The sequence below is a fragment of the Eleginops maclovinus genome, chromosome 23, assembly GCF_036324505.1.
Source record: "Eleginops maclovinus isolate JMC-PN-2008 ecotype Puerto Natales chromosome 23, JC_Emac_rtc_rv5, whole genome shotgun sequence".
NCBI lineage: Eukaryota > Metazoa > Chordata > Actinopteri > Perciformes > Eleginopidae > Eleginops > Eleginops maclovinus.
The window spans coordinates 9854359-9877462 of NC_086371.1; the positions used below are offsets into that span (position 1 = coordinate 9854359).

Here is a 23104-nt window from a genome sequence, read left to right on the forward strand (position 1 = left end):
GACAAAAGACTACTTTAAAAAAAATTTTAATTGATATTTTTGGGGAGAAAAATGTCATACTGACCTTAAATGTAATCTCACACACTTGGATCAATTGTCACAGCATCTTGCATGGTGTATCTATTCTTTTTTCATGCAGCTTTGCAAGATAAAAAGCTATTCTTGACTGTTATTTCCCTGTGTTATTATTTCCTTCATATTTCATTGACATATTTCCGAAATAATTCTGCATACCGAACAAATAAGAACTGTAAGTCCGGCTTTAAACATGTTATATTGCAGTGTTTATAGACAGAGTAATAGTTGTCTGAACAATGTGGCGCTATCTGTCACCTATCATCACTTTGCATACGCCTAGTCAACAAATAAAGCCATGTTGTAGAGCGCTGTAGGGACACGCCATTTGTAGTGCCTCGTTTCCCGGACAGCAATGAATCCCTCATATTTGGTGTATATTTTGCATTATGTGATGCATTTTCCACGTTTTTTTCTTTTCTTTTTCTAATACTATCACATTTCCAGAAGCGCTGCACTTCCCTGTCAGGTTACTGTTTTGCAGGGTAGAGTGAACAGAGGAAATTAATGGAGTGTTACCATGGGTCACATTTTCCACATCCAGCCCTCCTGTGGTAAACAGAACTAAGGAAATACACCTGTCAGTCACAGTGGAAAATGAGGAGAAGCGCTCCTGCTTGACTTCTGCAAACTTTCCTTATCTTCCGGTAGTTGAGACTCTTCCAGCGCACAAAGTCAACAGTTTTTGGAGACGGGAGGAGGAAGAAGTGGGAACAGACGGGTCAAAACCGACGAGGAAAGTGAGTAAACCAGTTTAAAAACACTCGGAAATGTAATAACTTTAAAGCGCTGTTAGCCTTTTGCTACTTTTCCGTTTTTGTTGTGTTTTCTGGCAGGGATATCTGTCGCCATAGTGAAGCTGCAAGCCGTGTAGCGGTGGTAAAATGACTTTTAACAACAGGTGTAAATTATTTTAACACTGTTTTGTGTTATTTGTCAGCCGACTTAAGTCTTATTCAATTAGTAAAATAATGGAATCGTTTTCAACTAAACACCAGCCTTCAAAGTTGGATAAAAGTAAACCATTTTAAAATACCATGAAGTGAAAATGGAGTAACGTTAGCCTTTATTACATTTTCAATAATTAACCTACGTAAACTTTCAACTGTTGGAGTAGCAGCTGTAATACCTTCATTGTCTCATATGTTACCGTATTTTGCCAAAAAATGCTGTACAAACAACACCAATAGTTGGGGATTTGTTGGCCAAAATTGTGTTTGTTAAATAGCGTGATTTACATTTTACAAGACATACCAGCATGTTTAAAGGGTAGCCTGGCTAAGTGTAGCCCGAGCTAAGTGTTTTTAGACGAATTTAATATCGCCTTTAGATTATTTCATTAGTACGCAATCTCTATGACGCATGCGCAATTTGCTTGAAGGTAACTAGACAAGTTCCCTTGAATAAATTCATATTGCTGCAAGTATCCTCCAGCTGGTGTTTAAACAATGAGGAAAAAAGTGTAATGTTTTCAATTTAGTTTTGAAGTGCAGCTTTTCTATTTGTACCTACTCAACAGCAGAGGTGGGAAGTAAGTAGGCCTAACTAGGTACATGTACTCAAGTACTAAGAACAATTATGAATTACTTGAGTATTTCCAATTTATACTATTTTGAACTTCTACTCCACTCAAATTCAGAGGCAAATTTGTTACTTTTACTTCACTACATTTATTTAACGCTTTTAGTTTTGGTATTTTAAGTATATTTAAATGACATAACTTTTCAACTTTACTTTAGTAACATTTTGATTGCAGGACTTTTACTTGTGTATTCCTACACTTCTACAAGATCTGAGTATTTGTTCCCCCTTTGTTTAACAGGCACAGTTGCCTCCTCAATTTAAATTCAGAAGGAACATGATAGACAACCAGCATGTTGTTGGGATTAGCCTTTTGGGATTGTTAACAAACTACTGAACTCCACCCGGTTCTCTATATCCTTAGAGGGTGGGAACCAGGACACAGAAGCCAAGTTCATGTTGTTTTAGCCTCTCTCGCTCATAACAAGCATTAAATCCTCCATCATCCTGGTTTCTATACCTCACATATAATTTTTGGAATACTAGATTCAACAAATAGTTTGACATATTCCTCTCACACAAAATGAAGGTCAGTCTCCATTAGGTTTGTGGTTATTTACCACTGTTTCTCAAAAACAATCCAACGCAAAGTTGCTGTACTCGGGCTTCTCTGTATGGAGGCCAACAGGAATAGAAAAATCACCTGTCAATTATAAGCCATTTGATAAGTCTGGCTCTTCCTCCCCATTGTGCATCAAGTCCGTGGGTTACGTCACATAACATAATAGAAACATACTCTTCAAATGCATGTTTTGTTAGTGTTAAATTTAACTCTTTTGAAGTGTCGCAGTTGAGTTTATTCCTGATTGTTTGTTCTGTCTTCAGGAGATCTTCTTGATGCGATAGTGTCTGAGTTGATCCAGTTAACCTGCGCTGAGGGTTCTCGATTACAGACACGATGCCCGAGGCTTCTGACATGATCAACCTGAACCTGGCCTTCCTGTCTGACTCCGAGCGGGAGATGATCCTGGAGGTGCTGCAGCGGGACGAGGAGCTGAGACAGGCCGAGGACCTCCGTGTAAAGTGAGGAGAGAGCACTTCATGTTCATATACTCAATGGTTAATTTACGATTGCTATTTCCTGTAAATTCATACATTGACTAACCCTGTAAATTACAGATTATTAACTTGCTTTTTTAGTAGAAAAAGTGTTTTCGATACACTTTTTCTCTTCCATTTCTAGTTTTTAATGTTATTTGTTCATGAAGGTATTTGATGTCTAGTTCAGGATGTCTTGGTGTTTGTAGGGCTGGTTAATTTAACCAAAGTACTTATTAAAAACCATACAAAATGAGTCCATAGACTTAATTATTAAAAGTCGGAGTCACATATTAAGTCTTGTTTAGTCATAAACGTATAATCTATATTGGTACCTAGACGCATTTAGACTAATGGCCATGCAATGGATTTCTAAGATAGAGTTTATTTTATATGTTTTTTTTAATATACAGATGTTTGCTTTGCAGAATGAACTACCTGTTTGCTTATTTTTAAAGCTTTTTTGTATGGTTAACAGTCATACAGAAAAATAAACAAAAGTCGTAATGTAGACCTCTCAAGAAGTTTCTTATGAAAAACTCTTCTTGTTTGTTATCTGCTTTTTTTGTGTCTCAGGAGCATGAAGACAGAGTTACTGGAAGTGAGGAAGAAAGGGGCCAAACGCGGCAGTGGAAAATACAGTGAGCACAGTTGTGGCCGATGTCAGGAGTCTCTGAGTCGACTGACTGTTTTCTCCAGCCAGTGTAAGATTTGCAATCACCATCTCTGCAGAAACTGCAGAATAGCACTACCCGAAGGATCCTGGCTCTGCAGCGTGTGTTCCAAAGAGACGTGAGAGATTGTTTTGTTTATGCTCTCATTGAACTCTCAAGAATAATTTTATATGAGCAAATATTTGTTCTGGATCAAAACTATGTATGTTTAGCTTTTATACTGTTGAGATTGAGCTAATGCTGAAGAGCTCTACGCCCCTTGGATTCCCTGGTTAAGATGGAGAAGTCACAAATGAAAACTTTAGAAGAGCCCTGTAGATGTAAGCAACAGTCACTCAAACAGTAGTGGTCTATTTGTTTGCGACTACTTAATGGTGGATTGGCTGTTTTTAAAAAGGTCATTTGTATTTAGAAGCAGATACAAAGCAGCCAATCCTTGACACTGAAGACACTAATACAGTGGTATGCAAAAGTTTGGGCACCCCTTAGGAAAACCACTGCATCAGTTTGTCACTTGCTGAGCTTTTGAAGCAGCAACTTCATTTTAACATATGTTATACCTTATGGTAACAGAAACATCTCAGTAGTGAAATAACTTTTATTGGTCAAACAGAAACATGTTTATGTGCATTCAAACAAAAATAGGCATGTGCATAAATTTGGGCACCCCTAAGAAATAATTCCATTAATATTTAGTATTGCCTCCTTTTGCTGCAATAACGGCCTGTAGACGCCTCCTGTAGCCACAGACAAGTCCCTTAAGCCTGGCAGGTGGTATTTTGGCCCATTCTTCCACACAAAACGTCTCCAGTTCAGTCAGGTTTCTTGGCCTCCGTGCATGGACAGCCTTCTTCAAATAAATCCATACATTTTCAATGATGTTAAGGTCTGGGGACTGGGATGGCCATTCCAGAACATTGTACCTGTGCTTCTGCATGAATTCCTTGGTGGATTTTGATCGGTGCTTAGGATCATTGTCCTGCTGAAAAATCCAACCCCGGCGTAGCTTCAACTTTGTGACTGACTCTAGAACATTCTTGTCAAGAATCTCCTGGTACTGTAAGGAATTCATGTGGCCCTCAACTTTAACAAGTTTTCCAGTACCTGTGCTAGCCACACAGCCCCATAACATGATAGATCCTCCACCAAATTTTACAGTGGGCAACAAGTTCTTTTCATTGAATGCAGTGTGTTTTTTTCGCCATGCATACCTGTTCATGTTATGACCAAATAACTCAATCTTGGTCTCATCTGACCACAGTATTTTGTTCCAAAATGCTTCTGGCTTGTCCAGATGTGCTTTTGCATACCTCATGCGACTCTTCTTGTGATTAACACTCAGGAAAGGCTTTTTGCACATCACCCTTCCAATGAGCTCTTCCTGGTGCAAAGTACGCTGGATTGTGGAACGGTGAACAACTACACCATCAGCAGCCAGATGTTGTTGTAGTTCTCTGGAGGTGGTCTGTGGCTTCTCTGTGACCATTTTCACCATCCTTCGCCTGTGCCTTTCCCCTATTTTTGTCGGCCTACCACATCTTTCCTTCACACGGACTGTTCCTGTGGCCTTCCATTTCACAACTACGTTTCTGACTGTGGAGACAGACAGTTTAAACCTGTCAGATAATTTTTTGTACCCTTCTCCTAATTTATAATGTTGGATTATCTTAGCTTTCAGGTCAGTGGAGAGTTGTTTTGAGGTCCCCATCTTGCCACTCCCTAAGAAAGAACCTAGGCCAGGCACAGCCAGCTATTACCTATGTTAAATAGCCTTTTTCATGATTGGTTCCACCTGTCTTTGTAATTGAAGGTCTAATGAGCTAATCAAAGCAATTTTGTGCAGCAACCTGTCAGCTATAAATCCGTACAGGTGTTGAAATGAATGCTATTTATAAGGGTGCCCAAACTTTTGCACATCCCATTTTTTGCATTTTATTTTATTATAATAAAACTATGTAATGCTACCCTAAGAATTTTGGTCTGGAAAACACTAAAACGTCTACATCTTTGTAGGAAAACAAATGTTGTTGCTGTGATCTTCTATTATAAAGGAAAAGCAAATTGTCATGAAATCTCAGAGGGGTGCCCAAACTTTTGCATACCACTGTATATAGTTCTTTATGCTTATTTAAAATTGTACAATCGTAATATGTTTTGCTAACTATACTTCTATCTTTGAAAAGGGATTAATTAATTTTCATTATCAATAAATCAGGCAATTATTTATTAGTTTAATCATTTGATCGTTTTCTTCTTTATATATTCTACTTTTAAAAATAGTTTTACGATGAGCCCAAACTATCCAATTCTTTCAATCAAATAATAATTTCAGCTCTTATATGTACAAATTGTAAAAGCAGTGTGCAATATTTTGGGAAATATAATGACAGCATGACAGGTATTAACTATTAACCTTTTTTTTATCGTGTTACTTTACTGATGAAAGAGTGTACATTCTGTTGAATTAAGATCTTTAAAAAGTATTTATATGGAATTGTAGGGATCTAAAGAAAAGGACAGGTGACTGGTTCTACGATCAAAGGGTCAACCGTTTCTCCATGACGCCTGGACATGACCTGGTGAGAGTCTCCCTGAAAAAGAGACCAATGGGTGAGTACAGGAAGAGGAAGTGGTGGGTATCGACTGTTCAGCCAGGAATGTAAACAGCTCTCAGTCTGGGTCAAATGAAATGCCCACAGTCACTGGAATGTAGTCCTTGCTCAACAATAGGAGGAGAGAAATACAAAAGGGACATTTTGTTTAACTGCTTTGTTGAACATTTGTTCTGTGTTATAGCAAAGAAACGAGAGACGACAGGAGAAGTACTGTTGAGAAATACTGAAATAAACCCAGATCTTCCCACTCCTATGCCGCGGGTCAGGCAGAAAAATCAAGAAACAGATAACAATGGGTGTGTCTTTATGTCTTTATACGATTTACACATTTTAGTGACTTCTCGGACACAGATTAAGAGTCTCTACCTTTTTGTCATATTTTCTCTTACAGTCATGTAAAGGAGAATTCTGGATCAATTGCTTCAAGAGAGTCATGTGAATCAAAGGAGGATGTTTGGTCAAAGCCAGCACGCAGTGACACGGAGTCTGCAGAGAACAACAGCATAAGCAGCCGTAAAACAGACACTGAATCTGACCCTGTGACCCCAGAGCAACAAAGGTAAACCCCCCTGTAGTTAATTTAAAAAGTACCAACACTACAAGGTAACTTCAAAGCAACGTTAGAGGGATTGAAGTGTTTAGCCCGCCTCCCCCAGAGCTGGTAATTGTACTAGGAAAGTCTACTTTGAGGCCCAGACAACCAAACCTGTATCTGATCATTTTTAAATATAAAATGCATTATTTGTCTCACCCTTTTTTAAAAACCTTTTAAGTAATTAGAAATATATATATATAAGTAGAGTACTTTTGGATAATGTGGCTTGCAGTTCAACACTTGATAGTTTATAATAAAAAATAACTGTTATAGTGGAGATTTATCTACACTGTAGCTTCTGTACATATGACAATAAAGCCTTTGAATCCTGAATCATAAAATCTAAAATATGTTATTTAAATTGCAGTAAAACGTTTGCTGTATATCAGTGTTGATTTTGTTCATGGAAACTATGAATATATGTTTGTTGACGTCCTTTTTCGTCTTTTTTTTAAATCTCAGAATGACACAACACCATCTTCACTTTATCAACATGCAATATTGTTGACAAAAAGAAAATACTTAGCAAAAACGGGGATAAAATTGGATGAGCATATATACATGCATGGACATTATGGGCGTGGTAGTGACACAGTAGTCTGTTTGCACGGTAGAGAAGGTCATCCGCCTGTAATGGCCCCAGCATGAATAAATCCTTTTGTTTAAGTGCTGTCCATCTTTATTAGCTGTTAAAACGGATGGCATAAAAAACCTCCTGTGAGTTTCAGGCTAATTGGGATGAGTGTACCTGTAGACACTAGGTCACACAAAAATAAGTTGTGTTATATGTATTTGAATGTAAAGCGTTGTAAAGAATAAATATTGATATAATCCCACAGGAAAGAGAGCCCTCCAGGGTCCCCTGTGTCAAGTCTGACGGCTCCAATCCAAGCGGACATCGTGATGGTTGACAGTACCAACTCGGAAACTAACCATGTACAAATCTTTAAAAGGCCACGGTCATGTTTCCTTCTCAGTTTCTTTTATTTTTCTTTTCTTTAAATGTGACTCCCTGTTTCTGTTACGACAGTCCCCGGAAATAATCAGTCCGAGCCCTGATATGGACGTTGATAGACTCTTCAAGAAGAGCATCAAACGAGCCCAAAAGCCCCCTGGTTAGCATCTGATATAACCACATGCAATGCTGTTGTTCTACTTCCAGAATTGAAGGAAAAACATTGTGTGTATTGTAGCTTAACTGCTGGTCTGTATGTTTATAACAGAGTCTGTATCCACACTGGACCTTCGTGATGAATGTGACACACCTGCGGTCTCGATGGGCGACAGGAGCCGCTCTGTACCAGGCCTAGACATACAGGTAAGGATTGAGCTTATGATACTCTTGTCGACTGCTTTATCATGAATCTATATCAAATGTTCAATAAAGGCTTTTATTATTTTCCATAAATTGAAATGCCTGAGTTGGATTGTTCTTGCCATGTTCTTTAGGCTTCCAATTCTATTTCAATCGTTTTTCAACCTTCCCAATTCTGAATCTGACCCTGATGAACTCATACTTGCTTTTGGCTCTTTGCTGTTTCAATCTTGGGACTAAGTGTGCTCCATCCTATTTAGTTGTGCTCTCTCTCTCCCCCCCCCCCCCCCCCTCTGTGAGAGATAAGTTATGCAATGCAATGCAAACATAGGTTAGCAAACTACAAGCACACACACACACACACACACACACACACACACACACACACACACAGACTCCCTTATTAGGAGGAGTTTTAGCTTGTATATGCAGTCCGTATGAACTTGAATGATGAAATTCTTAAATGAATTATTTATTGATGTTCTTTGTAAACTTTTGGTTGAGGGTTTCCACATGTCCAAAAATGACTGTAGACATAGTCATTACAAAAGCTAGAGTAAGAGCAAGTCAATCCTCTTGCTAAAAAAGAAACAATGGCCAGTCTATTCATGCTCATTTCTGTGGTGAATTATTTCCTGTCAGTTGGTAGATGTCAATACCAAAAGGGAACCATCGTCTGGGGATTGTCTGCACTAACACTAAAGCCTGGCATTTACAGTTTCAGTTTTACATTTTTCTGCTACTTAAATTGACTAAAATCTGTTTATTATATTTATTTTTAACAACTCTAGACTGATTTTAGCTGACAACACAAATGTAATAATTATATTTCCACAGGAAGATGGAGAGGAGGAGGAAGATATCGACAGCTTGGTTAGCTTTCATAAAAGGTCAATGGCTTCAAGCTCCTACAGTCTGCACAGCTCGAAGGTAGAGTATTGACATTTCTCTTAGCTCATATTAGTACGCTAAGAGATTCATCTTTCAAATGCATCTCATTATGTCTCTCAAAACGGAACTGATGTTAGATTATCTGAACGAGCATCTATGACCTCAGGATATCCTCCAGCAAGTTTGACATTGATATGAAAAGTGCTTAATGTTTCTAAGCCAGCATCACTATCACGCTGTCAATCTGGATTTAGTTATTGACAGAAACCTTCTGATCTTTACTCCTTTATTTGTCCCTTTCTGTTACGCTCTGCAATTTTGTGTTATGTAATTTCAAAATGTGATCTGCAGCTTCAGCAAAAAGCTATCAGATGGTGTCCGTCAGATTATTATCTTAATGCCGCTATTCTGTATTTAACAAATAATTTGGATTGTTTAAGTGGGTTAATTATCCATAGTTAGTGTAGATGGCAGCTGGCACACCCGGTTTAGAGCAGCCAGGAAGAACATCATGAAACAGCCTGAGCTGAACTATTTTAGCCTCCTAAAATATTGAAGATAGCAGAGATAACGGAATTGGCTGTCTGACGGCAAGGAAAAGCAGTAAAATAATATGGATATGGATAATTAAGTCATACAATTCCACTCCAAGGCAACCAAACTATCCTTTTAAAGTCAGTATTTGTAAAATGTTTCTCCAGAGCACGCTGGGCAGCATGATGAGTATTTATAGTGAAGCCGGAGACTTTGACAGCGTGGAAGTGAGCGGAGACCTCATCTTCTCGATGAGCTACAACGAACCAACCCAGAGCCTCCATGTCTTCATCAAGCTGTGCCATGGGCTGGCCTACGGCGATTCCTCGAGGCAGCTTTCCCATCCGTAAATACTAATAAATGTTTACTTTTTCCAAGCCTAAATCACATAATTTAATGCATAGTTTGCTCAAACTTTGGCCTTCACACTGCAGATTGTAGCTCTGACACAGTAACATATTTGAACTGCACACACCCCACTTAGTGCAGCTTTGATCGGTGTGGATAAGAAGCTGCTGTGTTTACAAAAGTCTTGATTATCACAGCCCAGAGATGATTACTTCACAGGAAATGCAATGTCAACAGAGATTTTTTTCAGAGCATGTATTCAGTTGTATAGAGAGCTGATCCTCATGAACTAATGTACAATGTATGAACTCACATGCTCTCAGATATACAGATTTGCGTTTGAGTTGTACAAGTTGAAAACAGCCAGATAAACTTAAGAAAGAAATGCAGCAAAGAAGCGTTCTCTGTGAGGAACAGTTTTAAGCATTCCTTCTCTTTTCGTGTTTCAGTTATGTTAAATGTTATCTACTGCCTGACAAATCTCGCCAGAGCAAAAGGAAAACCAGCATCAAGAGGAACACGATCGACCCGGTCTACAACGAAACGCTGAAGGTGAGGGTTTGTAACTGTTGACCTTCTCCTGTTGACTTAATGGCGCTCCCCGATAAGTGACCTTGCGCCTTGCATGCTGCATATAATGACCACACCTACAGAGACTTTAAGATTGATATTGACATTGGAGATTAGAATATCTGTTGTCAAATATTGATCTTGGTCCAATGTTGAATGAGCTTAAATACAGTGGTACAGTAAGCTGCAGAATGGAAAGCTGGATAAAACCATTCATACAATGATTCATCCATAATTTAGGATTTGCTCATTAGAGGGAGAAGGGAAATATTTGGAAGATTTTAGATGCAACTTCTGATCAAATCTGAATGAATGTTTTTGATTAATTCATGTCCCATGTTTTATTTAGAACTCCCTTCAGCACCAGAGCATTACAATTAAATACGTTTTCCAAATTAAGATTAGCTTTTGATCCTTCGTTCTTCTCCTCACTTCCCACTGTCAGTACTCCATCAGCCGCTCTCAGCTGTTCACCCGCTCCATGTTGATATCAGTCTGGCATCACGGACGCTTGAGCCGCAACGCCTTCCTTGGTGAAGTGGAGATCCCTCTGGACACCCGAGACCTTGACTCCCCGCACGAGGAGTGCGTGGCTCTCGTGGCAAAGGTAGATCAGAGACACCGGATGTTGTTTTTTTTCTTCAGAGTACTGCTATGAATTATTTAGATGGCCCGTTACATTTTTATGTAAATATACTAAACTTATGTTTACAGTCAGTGCTCACCTTATTACATTATGTAAATCGCTGAGGTCCAACAAATGTGATGAATACATTTCCTTCCTAAGGCTAAGTTTGAAACATTGTTGCCTGTAGACCGTTACTAAACATGGATGTATCGTACTAAAAAGCAGTCTAATAGAAGTTAAAACTTCTGGTATTGCTCTTCTGGAAGATGTCATCTTATGCATTCGTACCTTTTTTAATCCGTTATGTGCATGACTCATTGTAGAGAAATAATTAACTCTATTTGTTGTGTGGTACTTTCTTGTGAATGTAATTTCTGTTTACATTTAGTATTTCTCAATGTTTGGATTTATCATGTGATCTACAAACGAGATAGAATATTTTGCCCCTTTTTTTAAAGAAAGAACACCAAATTGTTTCTCACATTTTCTACACACATACTAAGTTTGCAATAGCAGTCTTCTCGCCTGTCGCTGCCTGCTCCTTGATATGTTTCAAAGTGCATTGCCATGACCTGTAGATCAAAGGAAGAGTGTGCAGGAATGTGAGCTGCGTCACCTGCTTGCACGTGCAATAGATCAAACAAAAAAAGGTGCCACGGATCAAATATTCCTCTATAGCACCACCAGAGGTTAAAAACTTCATTTTAAGATTTATGTGTCAATTCAAGCTAAGCCAGCTGTAGATTGGCTGTGAGAGGCAGAGCCTCACCTGTTTACTCTGGGTGTCAATGTATACACATATTGTTTCCAAAATACTAACACTGTGTTTGAGATCTTTTAGAAGGTGAGAATCTATTATATATTTCATCAAGCTGAAAGTCCTACCTTGGATAGATGAGGGGGAATTGTTCATCTGTAAACATTTTTTATAACTCTAATAACCAGATCCAAATCTTTTGTAAGTCAAGACTGTGTCTAAGTGGTTTCAGTTTTTTCTTCAACATCAGCCTCAGCACTTGTTAAAGTGCAGATGCTGACCTGTTTGCTGTGTGTCACTTTGGTTCTTTGTGTCCTGACTATAAAACCTACTTTCCAACAGTCAGCCTCAGCTGCGCCAGCTTCAGCTTTCGCTCAGTACAAAGGAGAGTTGGTGATCTCCTTGAAGTATGTGACACCTGAAAAGCCAACCTCTGAGAAAAAAGGTAAGACTACGATAAGAAGCTCTGACTGAGTTTGATTCACTCTGACTTAACTTTCTAAAAACGTCTATCTTCTTCTCAGGCAAAAAGGCAGACATTGGGGGAAGTGGAGAGCTGCATGTCCTTATTAAAGAGGCGAAGAACTTAATGGCAATGAAACCAGGAGGCACCTCAGATAGCTTCATAAAAGGGTCAGTGATAAATCTCCATTCATACAATGACATGTTGACCTACATTCAAGCATTTCTCTTCTCAAAAATTCCTCTGTTTGTGGTTTTGCAGTTATTTGTTCCCAACGAAAGCAAAGAACACAAAGAGGAAGACTCCGGTGGTGAAGAAGAGCCTGAACCCCCACTACGACCACACGTTTCTGTACAAGGATCTGGCTCTGGAGCAGCTGCAGGAGATGTGTCTGGAGCTCACAGTGTGGGACAGAGAGGCCATGACGAGCAACGAGTTCCTGGGAGGACTCCGTCTCAGCACGGGAAAAGGTAAAAGATACAAAGGCTTACCTGTGAGGAATGGTTTTGTTAAAATAATCAAATAATAGTCTGGTTTCTACTTTTGTTTGTCAATGTATTAATTGATTTTTGTGAGCTTCTCTCATGCAAATGGTAATATAAAACTTTACTAAATAGAGAAAGTCATACCATATCTACCCTCCTTGTTTAATTAGTGTAATTTCCAAAGAATAATACCCTTTGTGAAAAAGAGACACTTCATTTTAGGATTACTACTGAAGCGTCAGTGTGACAATTCAGTGTGTAAAAGGAATTTGCCATTATTAATTGTAAAAAGACTAATTTTCCACTCATGATTACCTTCATGTAATCTTACCTTCTGCAGGCACAGTGAAAATTGGAAAAGCAGAAGTGGAAATGGACTCGTTGGGAGAGGAAGTGAGTCTGTGGGAGAAGATGATGAAGTACCCCGACTCGTGGGCAGAGGGCACTCTTCCCCTGCGCTCCACCATGGTGAAGGGCAAATGAGGACAGCACACAGGCATGGGTCCTCGAAAAGAGACTGAAATGTGAAAAGCTGCGGGATCTAAAACAAGTTTGAGATTATGGATTTTTAATATTTTGCAAGCTTGTCAGAGCAGAGGCGTGTCTGCTGAAGTGACTAACACCTTCCTGCTGAACATCTGCCTCCCTGTGTGGGGTTCATGTTTAGCACCGCCCCCTGACGGTGTAACTTCAGAAAATGTGCCAAAACATCACAAACTCTGGGTTCATTTTAAGAGCAATGACACATTTTATATATCTTTTTTTTTTATTCAGAATGTATATTTACTGCAATTCAAATGTATGCACACTTTTGAGCACTAAGCACAGAAATAGTGTCACATTTTTCCTTTACAATTGTGTACAAAATGATACTGTTGCGTGGGAAAACAAGTCATTATAAACTACAAAATCTCTGGTGTTGCATCCAACAAATTGTATTATTATCTTTATATGTAAGATGCACAAAAAGCTTTATTTGAAATAATGAAATGTGTCTATGCAGAAATAAATTTAGATCTTAATATTTTTACTGCATGTGATCAGACTTGTGTTTACCTCAAGGTTTCCATTGATATTCTGTTCATCTAATAAACAATGTTCTTAACCAAAAGACATGCTTTATCGTCCATACCAGCTGGATTTAAATAATCTCTCCACAGTGTTCCTCGTACGATTTGTTGATGTGAAATTTGTGATTACAGCTCTCATTCAATATCACATGAGCACAGGTGGTACTTTACAAAATGCTTAACCAAATATCTCCAGGAATCTAATCTAATTTGATGTTTCTATGTTTATAAATGAGCTTGATTTTTATTTTTTCCCTTATGTGTTCTCTCAAGCTTCCCTGTATTTTCTGTGTCCCTTTTCTGGCCTCTATGCCTTTCAGATGATTAGAGAGAGAAAGCAGTGCTAGCACTTCAGTGTCGTCTGGTGATCACATTTCACCCCCCCCTGATGTCCCTCTGGACCTGGTTTTGGGCTGTTTGTCTTTCCTCATCTTGCGTTTAGTAATACTGATGAGTTTATCTCTGTGGCAACAGGAGAGGTTTATTTGATTAGTCGCAGAAGTCCCTGTGGAGCTCCAGCCTCTCTCGCTCCTCTTCATCCAGCAGGAAGCTGTCGATGTACGAGAATAGCTCGTCCGACGCCATTGGGAAGATGAAGCGCTCCCGGTCCATTCCCAGCTCGTCCAGCAGCAACATGCTGAAGTACGATCTGGAGATCCTGAACGATTGTCTGCAGGGTTACAAAGTAGATTATTGAGACCCTCTGTCCAGGAGAGCCCAGGTTTATTTTGACCTTCTATTTATACTGTACTTACCCAACATGCATCAGTACAAACTCTGAAATAAGTCTGACATCTTATTTTGTTGATTTAACAAAGAAGAAAGAAGAAAACCCCAAAAACTCATTCCAAACTTGCATCTATAAATGGAAAACATATTGTTTCACTTCTTTATTCAGGGAGCTAGATAGCTGCTGCTCGGTTATTAGGTTATTAGCTAAAAAGCTGGATTCAAGTTACTGTAAATCATTCTATAATATTAAAAAAAAAACACTTTCAAACTAAAATTTGTCTTATTGATCATAACTACTATTTTTAACAGTTGCTTTCAAAACAGAAATAATATAAATAAGAATACAATTATAATAAAAACGTTTTACAGAAACACTCACTGTAGCTGAAAAAGAATGATATTTTAAAGTATGGTCAACAGTGAAACCAGTATATATTTCCGTCTGTTTTTCTAGTGATGTCTGATTGCCTACATTTCCCAGAGTGCTTTGCATTAAACTCAAAGAATGTGTCTTTAATACGCTGCTCTCACTCCGCTGTAGGACCTGTGTGTCAGAGAGACTGAAGAGATTTTCCAGTCTGGAAAAAGTGAGCAGCAGTGCCCCCAACTCAAATTACACAGTTGGTGGAAAAATCTATATCTTTGCCTCACTAACACGTAGGAACTAGTGCCTACGTGTTGATGCCTGCCAAAAATAACGTCAATCTCACAGATCCTCGTGAAAACTATAGCATGATGTACATGTTTAACATTGACCATCATCAGTCATAGTTGTCAAAATCCCATTACTGCTACCCTGGCATTATTACCTGGCCATTTTAAACAGTGTTGATCCTTAAAGTGGATTTTTTTTCCACAGAGAACCTCTTTTATTAGGAGGCTTCTGACATTTAAATAGAGTAATAAGATACAACTTCTTACAGTTAATGGAAATGTGAGTTATTACCATTTCAGAATGGAAACATTTCAGCTAAACAAACACCTTTCCCCTTCTTAGATTGAACAATAAAAAGGCTGAATAACTAAGCAGTAAATGATCTCACTATTACCTCAGACCCTCAATGGCTTCAGAGCTGAGCAGACTTTCTTTAATGCGACCTGTCTCACGAGGCGGGGAGCCCAGGAGCTCGATGACAGTTACACGTCTCAGGTCTAATCCACAGTCTGCTTTCTGTTTAAAACAAGAAGAAAGGAGATATTGAGTTATTTTGTTTAAACGTCCTTAATAACAGCAGCAGTCACATGTGCTCACCTGTATCATGATGTTCTGCAGCTGGTAGTCTGGGTCAGTTATGTTGGGTGCAGACATGATCAGCAGCCTCCTATTTTCATAAAACTGATCCAGGAGAGCGGAGACCGTCTTTACATCTGATTTAATCTCCATTGCTGCAAACACACAAAGTTACAAATGCATGAATATCTTCTTCTATATGTGTCCTATTATGTTTCTGCCACAAAATTGATATGCAACTTTAATGCAGACTCACGAACACACTCGGCTGGCCCTCCCCCCCAGCTGCGGTTGAACAGGCAGACACGAGAAGAGACGCCCCTCCGCTCATATCCCCCCTCGCAGTTATAGTCACATGTTGCACCGTAGTTATTCCCATCAGAGGAGCAGGTGAGGTAGCCTTGAAGAGGTGGAGATAAAACTGGACACCTTCTCACTACAGGGAGAACACAGTGGAAATAAGAAATCAAATGTGTCTACCAGTTATAATGCTCTCTTTGCATTACCGAACATGCCATCGGGCACAGGCCGATACTCAATATTGCCATAAGGAAACATTAAACTACTACAATAAGATCTAAAACAGAGCACATAGAGACTCAAAAGGACAATAAAGACAAACAAAACAACAACAATTAATACAAAGAAACACAAATCAACAAAAATAATTCTGCAAAACAATCACAAAGATACAAAAACAACTACAAAGACAAACAAAACCACAATAAAAAGAGGCTAAACAATTATAAAGTCAGTTGTAGTGTAAACACACAACCTCTCATTGAGTGTCTATTAGTTTATGTGCAGTATTTAATCTCACTTCATAATTCAACTCACCCTCAACACGTACAAGGAACTTGCAGGCTGCTCTGTTCCTGGCCTGGTCGTACACTTTGTATCGGATAATGCTCGCTCCCTCTTTAAAGTCAGTGCCCGGCCCCTGGCCAATTAGAATTACACTGCAGAGAGACGGAGGAAAGTTTAATCCGTTCTAAGTAGGAACAGGAAAGGGAGGTGAAGGAAAGGAGTGACATACTCGAGGGATTTATCAGCAGTATCTGTTGCTTTGGGGGGGTCCCAGGTCACCATGGCAGTGAGTTTTCCAGGATCGGCCACCTTGAGTCTGGACGGAGGACATTTGATCTTGGGAGGATCAGTATCTGAAATAAACAATAGGGATCTTACAGCATTTTTTATTTTGCCAGAAAGGAAATCCCCCCTAACTGTAAGAGTCAGATAGAGCAGAGGATGAAGACTCATAGACAGCAGACCGCAGCTCTGGATTCAGTCCAAAGAACAGAGCAGCAGGAAATATGCTTGTTGTTGTGTGACTACACACAAACACACAATGGATTGTGAAAGAATTATAAAAAGCACGCCAGAGACCAGGGGTGGAAGAAATACTCAAATCAAGGAGTAAAGGCACTGATACCACATTGTAAAAATGGTGTTTAACATGTAAAAGTCATGCATTGAAGATGTTAAGATGTTAATTAAGTAGAAGTGTACAATTAGTACCCTGTATGTGTCCCCTTTGACTTTTATATTATTATATATTTTACCACTAAGTTATTATTACTAATGCAATAATATAAAAGCAGGATTTTACTCCTTTTTCAGCTTTATTAGGAATGTATTTGATGATCATTTTCTCCATTACTTGATTGATTAAAGTTCATTGCCCTCACAATTACCCAGAAATCAAAGTGCCCACCTTCATAATGTTTTATTTGTCCAACCAACAGTAAAAAAAACAACAACATAATAAATAAAAAGGTAGAAAACAGAATGATGCAAAAAAAACCTCAAAGTAAATACATATACCTCAAATTCATACTTAAGTTAAGTACTTTAGTAAATGTATTTACATACATAACGTTCCACCTCTTACAGCAACATAGATTGCCTAAATCTAGCTCCATGTGATGGCAGTAAGTTAAACCTCTTGCTGACAGTTCAGTAAAGACTTTTGAGTTCACACATCTGGTTATACAAAAATAAGACCTCCATGATATACCTTCACAATTTGGCTGGACTCCGCTCCACGACCCCTTGCGCTCACAGGTGCGGGAGTGTTGCCCCTCGATGCGATAGCCGGCGTCGCAGATGAAGTCACACCTGGAGTCCACCATGAAGCCTTGAGTGCAGGTGTACCTGCCGTGTTCGATGAGAGACAGCACATGGCATCGCATCTCTGAAGGGAAATCATCACACAAACATACAGTATGTTGAGTGAAAGGGTCAAAAAAATAAAATCATTGAAATGTATCTTAAATAATGAGGTTGGCAGATGAGGGAACAAGTCACTGATTTTGCAGTCATGAGAAAGTCATTACTGAGTCCTAAACGTTTGGTTTTAAGCCTCAAAGAATCAGTATGCCTTCTTCACCATGTAATTTTCAACCCACATATTTTGCATACTGCAATAGATGTTTTGTTGGCCTCAACATAGTTTACCACTTTTCCAATTGGCACTTTTACTTCTGCTTGATTTTTTTTAAAGCAAAATCATTTCCAAAGACATGTGATTATTGTAGTTTCAGCACATGTCACTCAAACACCAGTTAATAATGTATTTGTTTGGGACTATTTTTGGCAGTGGAATAACACCAATTCTGCGCATTAGTGATATTTTACTGCAGCGGGATGGTGTCCGAATGAAATACGGTGCCCATGATTGCGGTAATTAGGAAATATGTCAATCAGTGCAATAGATTGTATTAAATAAATACTAGAATACCATCAGATTCATCCTCATATTTAAAATCTATACTCCCACATACTGCGGCAGAAGGCAGTTCCAGACCAGCGCCGGCTGGGGAGACACTGAATGGAGCTCTTTCCTATCAGTCTGTATCCTCGATCACAGCTCATCTCACAGCGAGTGCCCAGCGTGCTCATGTAGGCCCGACCCTGAGGGGAGTGGCAGGTCACCTCTCCGTTAGTCAGACCCGGGGAATGACACCAGTGTGGGTCTGTGTATAAAGAGATAAAAAATCCAAATCAAATTGTGTTAGGCACTAATGGTTAAGGTTACAAAAGTTGAGGATGTGTACACATTGGATCAAGAGGAGTAAAGGTAAAACCACTTTTGATGATGTTTATTCAAATGACTAGCATTGAATCAACCTGCAAGTTAAGGTTTTTGGGTTGAAAGACACATTAAATAAACATATTTTCTATCTTTTTCAAGGAATGCTACACTCTCAAAATGATTATGTGTATATCAATTATTCATCCAATGTTACCTTTAATTCTTAAAGAACAGGGAGAAATCTCTTCACGAACTGAAGTTATTAAGGCCACGTTTAAGATTGGCCAAACTATATAAAAACACTTTTTAAACTCTAACACAACTATGTTTAAAGCTTCCCAAACGTAGGCACTTTCACTGAAACACTGAACCACTTTAATGCAAAGCTTCTTAAACTTGAACACCAGAGCAAGCATGTAATGGCAAAATCTGTCACGGTAGAGAGGAGTACTGTATACTGTCAGACAGTGTATATCATCATATTGTGTTACTGAATACACACCTTTGTAGTCTAGTTGAGGTCCATTATCTTCTTCTACAAAGTCATTGTAGCTGTCATTCACTATGGTCCCAGAGCTAGCTGAAAAAACAAACATCAAATAACCCCTTTAACATTTTTTGTGATCCTCATGATCATCTGCACACAATGTCTTTTACTCCTGTTCAGGTTTCCTTTTACACAAGCTCAGTAACATTTCCATCGATAGACACCTGGATTTGCAATCAGTGAAGCTAACAGGAACTCCTGAGGCAGTTAAACCTGAGAGCAGGGTCAGAAAACGAGTGGAAATATGTTAAATATGTTACTGTTTTCTTAAAAAGGAGAGACACAAATGTAAGAATGTAGATTCAAGTGCAGAAAAGGTTTGTGACACTTTATATTGCACTGTTTTCTTGACTTTTAAATTGACAAAACTTTCATTAAAAATCAGGACTAACAGCATGTTTTCATTACTCACTTTCCTCTTACTCTTCTCATGTGGCCGTAATCAGCCGTGCGCGTGTGTATTGTACTTTGGCCTTCATTCTGAATTTTGCCTTTCTTCATAATGAATCAGTTTTACTGTTATCCTGTTCTCAGCTGCAATCTCGAGGCTGACTCCATGTTTAGAGTTGAGTGCCAAACTTTCCAGCCTATAAACCTCCACCCCAACCTCAAGGCATGTTCTGCTTCCTTTGCTTCACTTTAAAACAGTTTCTTATGCTAACAATAATGCATCACATTACACGCTGTCTTCTCTCTAAGCTGTTTCAGATTGTTCCAGCCGTGTGTGGATAAAGCCTATCGTCAGCATTTTTTCTCATAATGAGCGTGATGTTCCAGTTCTCTGTTACACTTCCCCACACTAATATTTTCCCATGTCCCCCTCACAGAGAGTTAGTCAGAAGAAAATAAACATCCTTAGCTCGCCAGTCTGCACCGCGGGACTGAATAAAGAGACATTACTTCAGGAAACATGCATCATCATGCTTTTGGCAATAAAAAGTCTGCGTTTTTAATTACATGCAAGTAAAAACACAGCAGGGCTGAGAAAGGACCAAGCACATGCACTCAAATACTGTATAATTGAGCTACCTGTACTTTTTGTTGACCATTTCAAGCTACCTAATACTGTACTCGGCTATTTCAGAAGAATATAGTTCTTGCTAGCGTTGATCATTTGAATAAGAACCATGTTTAGAAGTTGTAATCAAGTCATCCTTGACACTGTAACTACCTAAATGCATTCAGATATAATCATGGTTGATTATTGAGTCTGATTTATTTTAATCTGATTACAAAATCCCAATTATGTAAACCATTACTACTGAAACCTCACTACAAGTGTGCATAATACAACTACATGACCTGATTTTGTATTGATGCATCCTTGTTTTTCATCTCATATCTGATTATATGTCACATGGGCCACTTTTAGGAACAAATAGGACTACGTTTGAGTTTTTACCGGACTTGTACTTGTGATGTAGTGCTTCATTGTAACATTGGTACTTTCACTCAAGTAAAGGATCCAAATACTACAAGGGATGAATAGTGACACACACAATGCATCATGCCCTTCTCACAGGGCTGAGTTTACTGCAGAGACATGGAGCTGTAAGCAGGATGAGTCACTTCAAAGGTGTGCAGTTTGACAAATGCAGGCTTCATTCATCTCTAATGACAAAGGTGACCAGCTTCCTTTTTCATCACTCTGCATTAGCTTCTGAGCTTCTGGGTGAATCTCAGGTCTGCAGGATTAATGAAAGCTTCAGCCCACTTGGCCAAGAGGGGGACTCCTCAGTAATTAACTTGCAGTGATTGGAGCCGAGCTGTAATTAAACTGCCTGGTCAGCAAAGCAGAGGGGCTCCTGCAGAGGGAGGAAGCTCATCTACAACTCAATTTAAAGTTCATTTAGACTGCTGCATCCTTTCAGATCCTCATTCCTGAAGAGAGGAGCGTGCTCCATCTGCATTCAGACTGCCGCCTCAGATATTCACCACATCTGCATTTAATACAGTTGTTGTTGAATATGATATAAAGGCATTTCCCTTCTTCAGGGGTTTGGAAGTTTGAGTGACATGAAAAGCTTTTTATGATATTAAACTTTTAGTGAAGGCTTACAGAGAGTACGTTTGTATATTTTGTCTTGGCTGAAAAGACTGTAGACTGTTTTTCTGAATTCACTATTGTGTAACGTTAGACAGAATATTCAGATCCTTAAATTTAAGTGAAAATACACTAAGGTCCTGCATTCAAAACCTTGCTTAAAAGCATGTAGCCGACGTTAAATTCGCAACATGTACATAAAGAATGAAAAGAAGAATTGTTATTGTGCAGTAAAATGATTCCTGACACTGATATGTGTTTGAATTATTTAAGGTTTGGCTTATTTTAACTTGTTAATATAGCCCGCTGTTTGGGAAGTGGATTGAAAACTGTAATCTGCAATGTAACAAAAGCTGTAAAACAAATGAAGAGATTGTGTAAGAAAAATGTCTGAGGTGATAAGTATAGAATATCAGAAAATTAAATAATTTAAAGTAGCTGCAAGTAGGCTACTCCGAAGTTGAAGGCTAATAAAGTGCAGTTGTTGAGTAAATGTAAGTCTATTAATTACATTTCAACACTTTCTTTATAGTTCCGACTCACCTGTGAAGTATAAACTGAACACAGCAACAAGGCAGAGGAGCATGTCAGAAACACAAAGATAAAACTTCTGGAAAAAAACAAGAAATTACGCGCCGGTTGGATCAGATCCGAGGGTCCAACAGAAAAGATACAACTTTATAATCCAGCGAAAGGTGACTATTAACATACGATTAAAAAAAAGACAAAACTTTACTTATGACAACAGCCGAGGACAATGAAGGGCTCCAGTCATACCAGAGTCTCCGCAGATTTTTTAAATGATCTTTTTACCCCATCAAAGTTGGACACCACTTGGTGGCGCTTTTGGACCTCTACTGTTTGTGTGTGTTCCCTCCCCCTTTCGCATTTAACGTGACCGTTATTGAGCCATTTTATAAACCCTCACCCAGCAAAAAAACCCCAGAAGGTTAAGGTTCTTATAGATTACAAATTCGTTTCCTCTCAGTCTGAAACTCTCATAGTCTTATCCTCAGTCATTCCTTTTGGGAACTTTGATTGTTTAAATGATAATCTATGATATCCTTTATTTATATCACACCAAATACAATTAGGCCACAAAGTGCTTGAAACCATAAAAAACCCACTGCAATTACTTTCACAGGTTTGTTAAGATATATTTGTTGTCCATTCACACGATTTATGGTAATATGTCATCCCATGTAGTTTAGTGAGACTAGCCCCACAGGAATTCTAAAAGATATAATGATTTAGCCTTATAGAAATACAATAATCTACTAATTTACTTTTTTTCTATCTTATGTTGGTCTCCATAGGAAATTTGTATTTACTCAGCTGATGTAATAATTCAGCCCATATAACTGTGTCACATTACAAGAGGAAAAATGCAAGTTAAAGAAAGTTAGACAGCACACGGCCGGAAATAGCTCTAATGTCATCAAAATAAAAGCACACATAAAACGAGTTTACGCTTGGGTGCATGGTAACATGACTATAAAACATTACACTAGGGTTTATAATGCACTCATCATTGTATGTATCATGAGTAGCTTTTTAAAATGTTTTATCAGGTTGAACTTTCTGTCTGTTCTTTTTTTCTTTCAGAAATTGGCAATTGTGTTTGAGATGTGTTTCAGCAGCCCTGCATGCAGAAGATTATTTAACAAAGAATCTAAAAGAAAAAAAAGTATTCTAATGAACTACGATAAAGGAATATTATTATAGATTAAGATTTACTTAAACAAATATTCCTGCGCATAACTACTTGTATTTTCATATAGACTAGTGTGTGTTTGATGCATTTAAGAAGACTAATAATGATTTGTAATTCAATGCTAATACTTATGTAGTTTTACTTAAGAGTTTGAATGCTGGAC

General features: G+C 38.5%; 2 protein-coding genes across 4 annotated transcripts; one reads left to right on the forward strand and one right to left on the reverse strand.

The window, feature by feature from the left end:
- The first annotated feature begins 417 nt into the window (after nt 1-417).
- On the forward strand, nt 418-13680 carry sytl4 (synaptotagmin-like 4). 3 transcript variants are annotated; one of them, XM_063876601.1, is made up of 18 exons: nt 421-629; nt 727-815; nt 2482-2679; nt 3271-3486; nt 5869-5978; nt 6165-6279; nt 6375-6542; nt 7418-7514; nt 7609-7693; nt 7802-7896; nt 8731-8823; nt 9486-9664; nt 10116-10218; nt 10682-10843; nt 11964-12066; nt 12146-12254; nt 12346-12554; nt 12910-13680. In XM_063876601.1, the coding sequence occupies exons 3-18, from the start codon at nt 2555-2557 to the stop codon at nt 13050-13052; spliced, it is 2112 nt and encodes a 703-aa protein (XP_063732671.1). In that variant the 5' UTR covers nt 421-629; nt 727-815; nt 2482-2554; the 3' UTR covers nt 13053-13680. The 3 variants fall into 3 exon arrangements, with proteins under 3 accessions (XP_063732670.1, XP_063732672.1, XP_063732671.1); XM_063876600.1 differs by having other exon boundaries at nt 418-815; XM_063876602.1 differs by having other exon boundaries at nt 418-815; nt 2550-2679.
- Nucleotides 13315-22053, reverse strand: srpx2 (sushi-repeat containing protein X-linked 2). The gene is made up of 10 exons (XM_063876603.1): nt 21771-22053; nt 19139-19216; nt 18386-18577; nt 17620-17796; nt 16639-16762; nt 16440-16561; nt 15859-16038; nt 15624-15757; nt 15421-15542; nt 13315-14309 (listed from the first exon to the last, which is right to left on the reverse strand). The coding sequence occupies exons 1-10, from the start codon at nt 21811-21813 to the stop codon at nt 14129-14131; spliced, it is 1353 nt and encodes a 450-aa protein (XP_063732673.1). The 5' UTR covers nt 21814-22053; the 3' UTR covers nt 13315-14128.
- Between the last annotated feature and the right edge of the window lie 1051 nt (nt 22054-23104).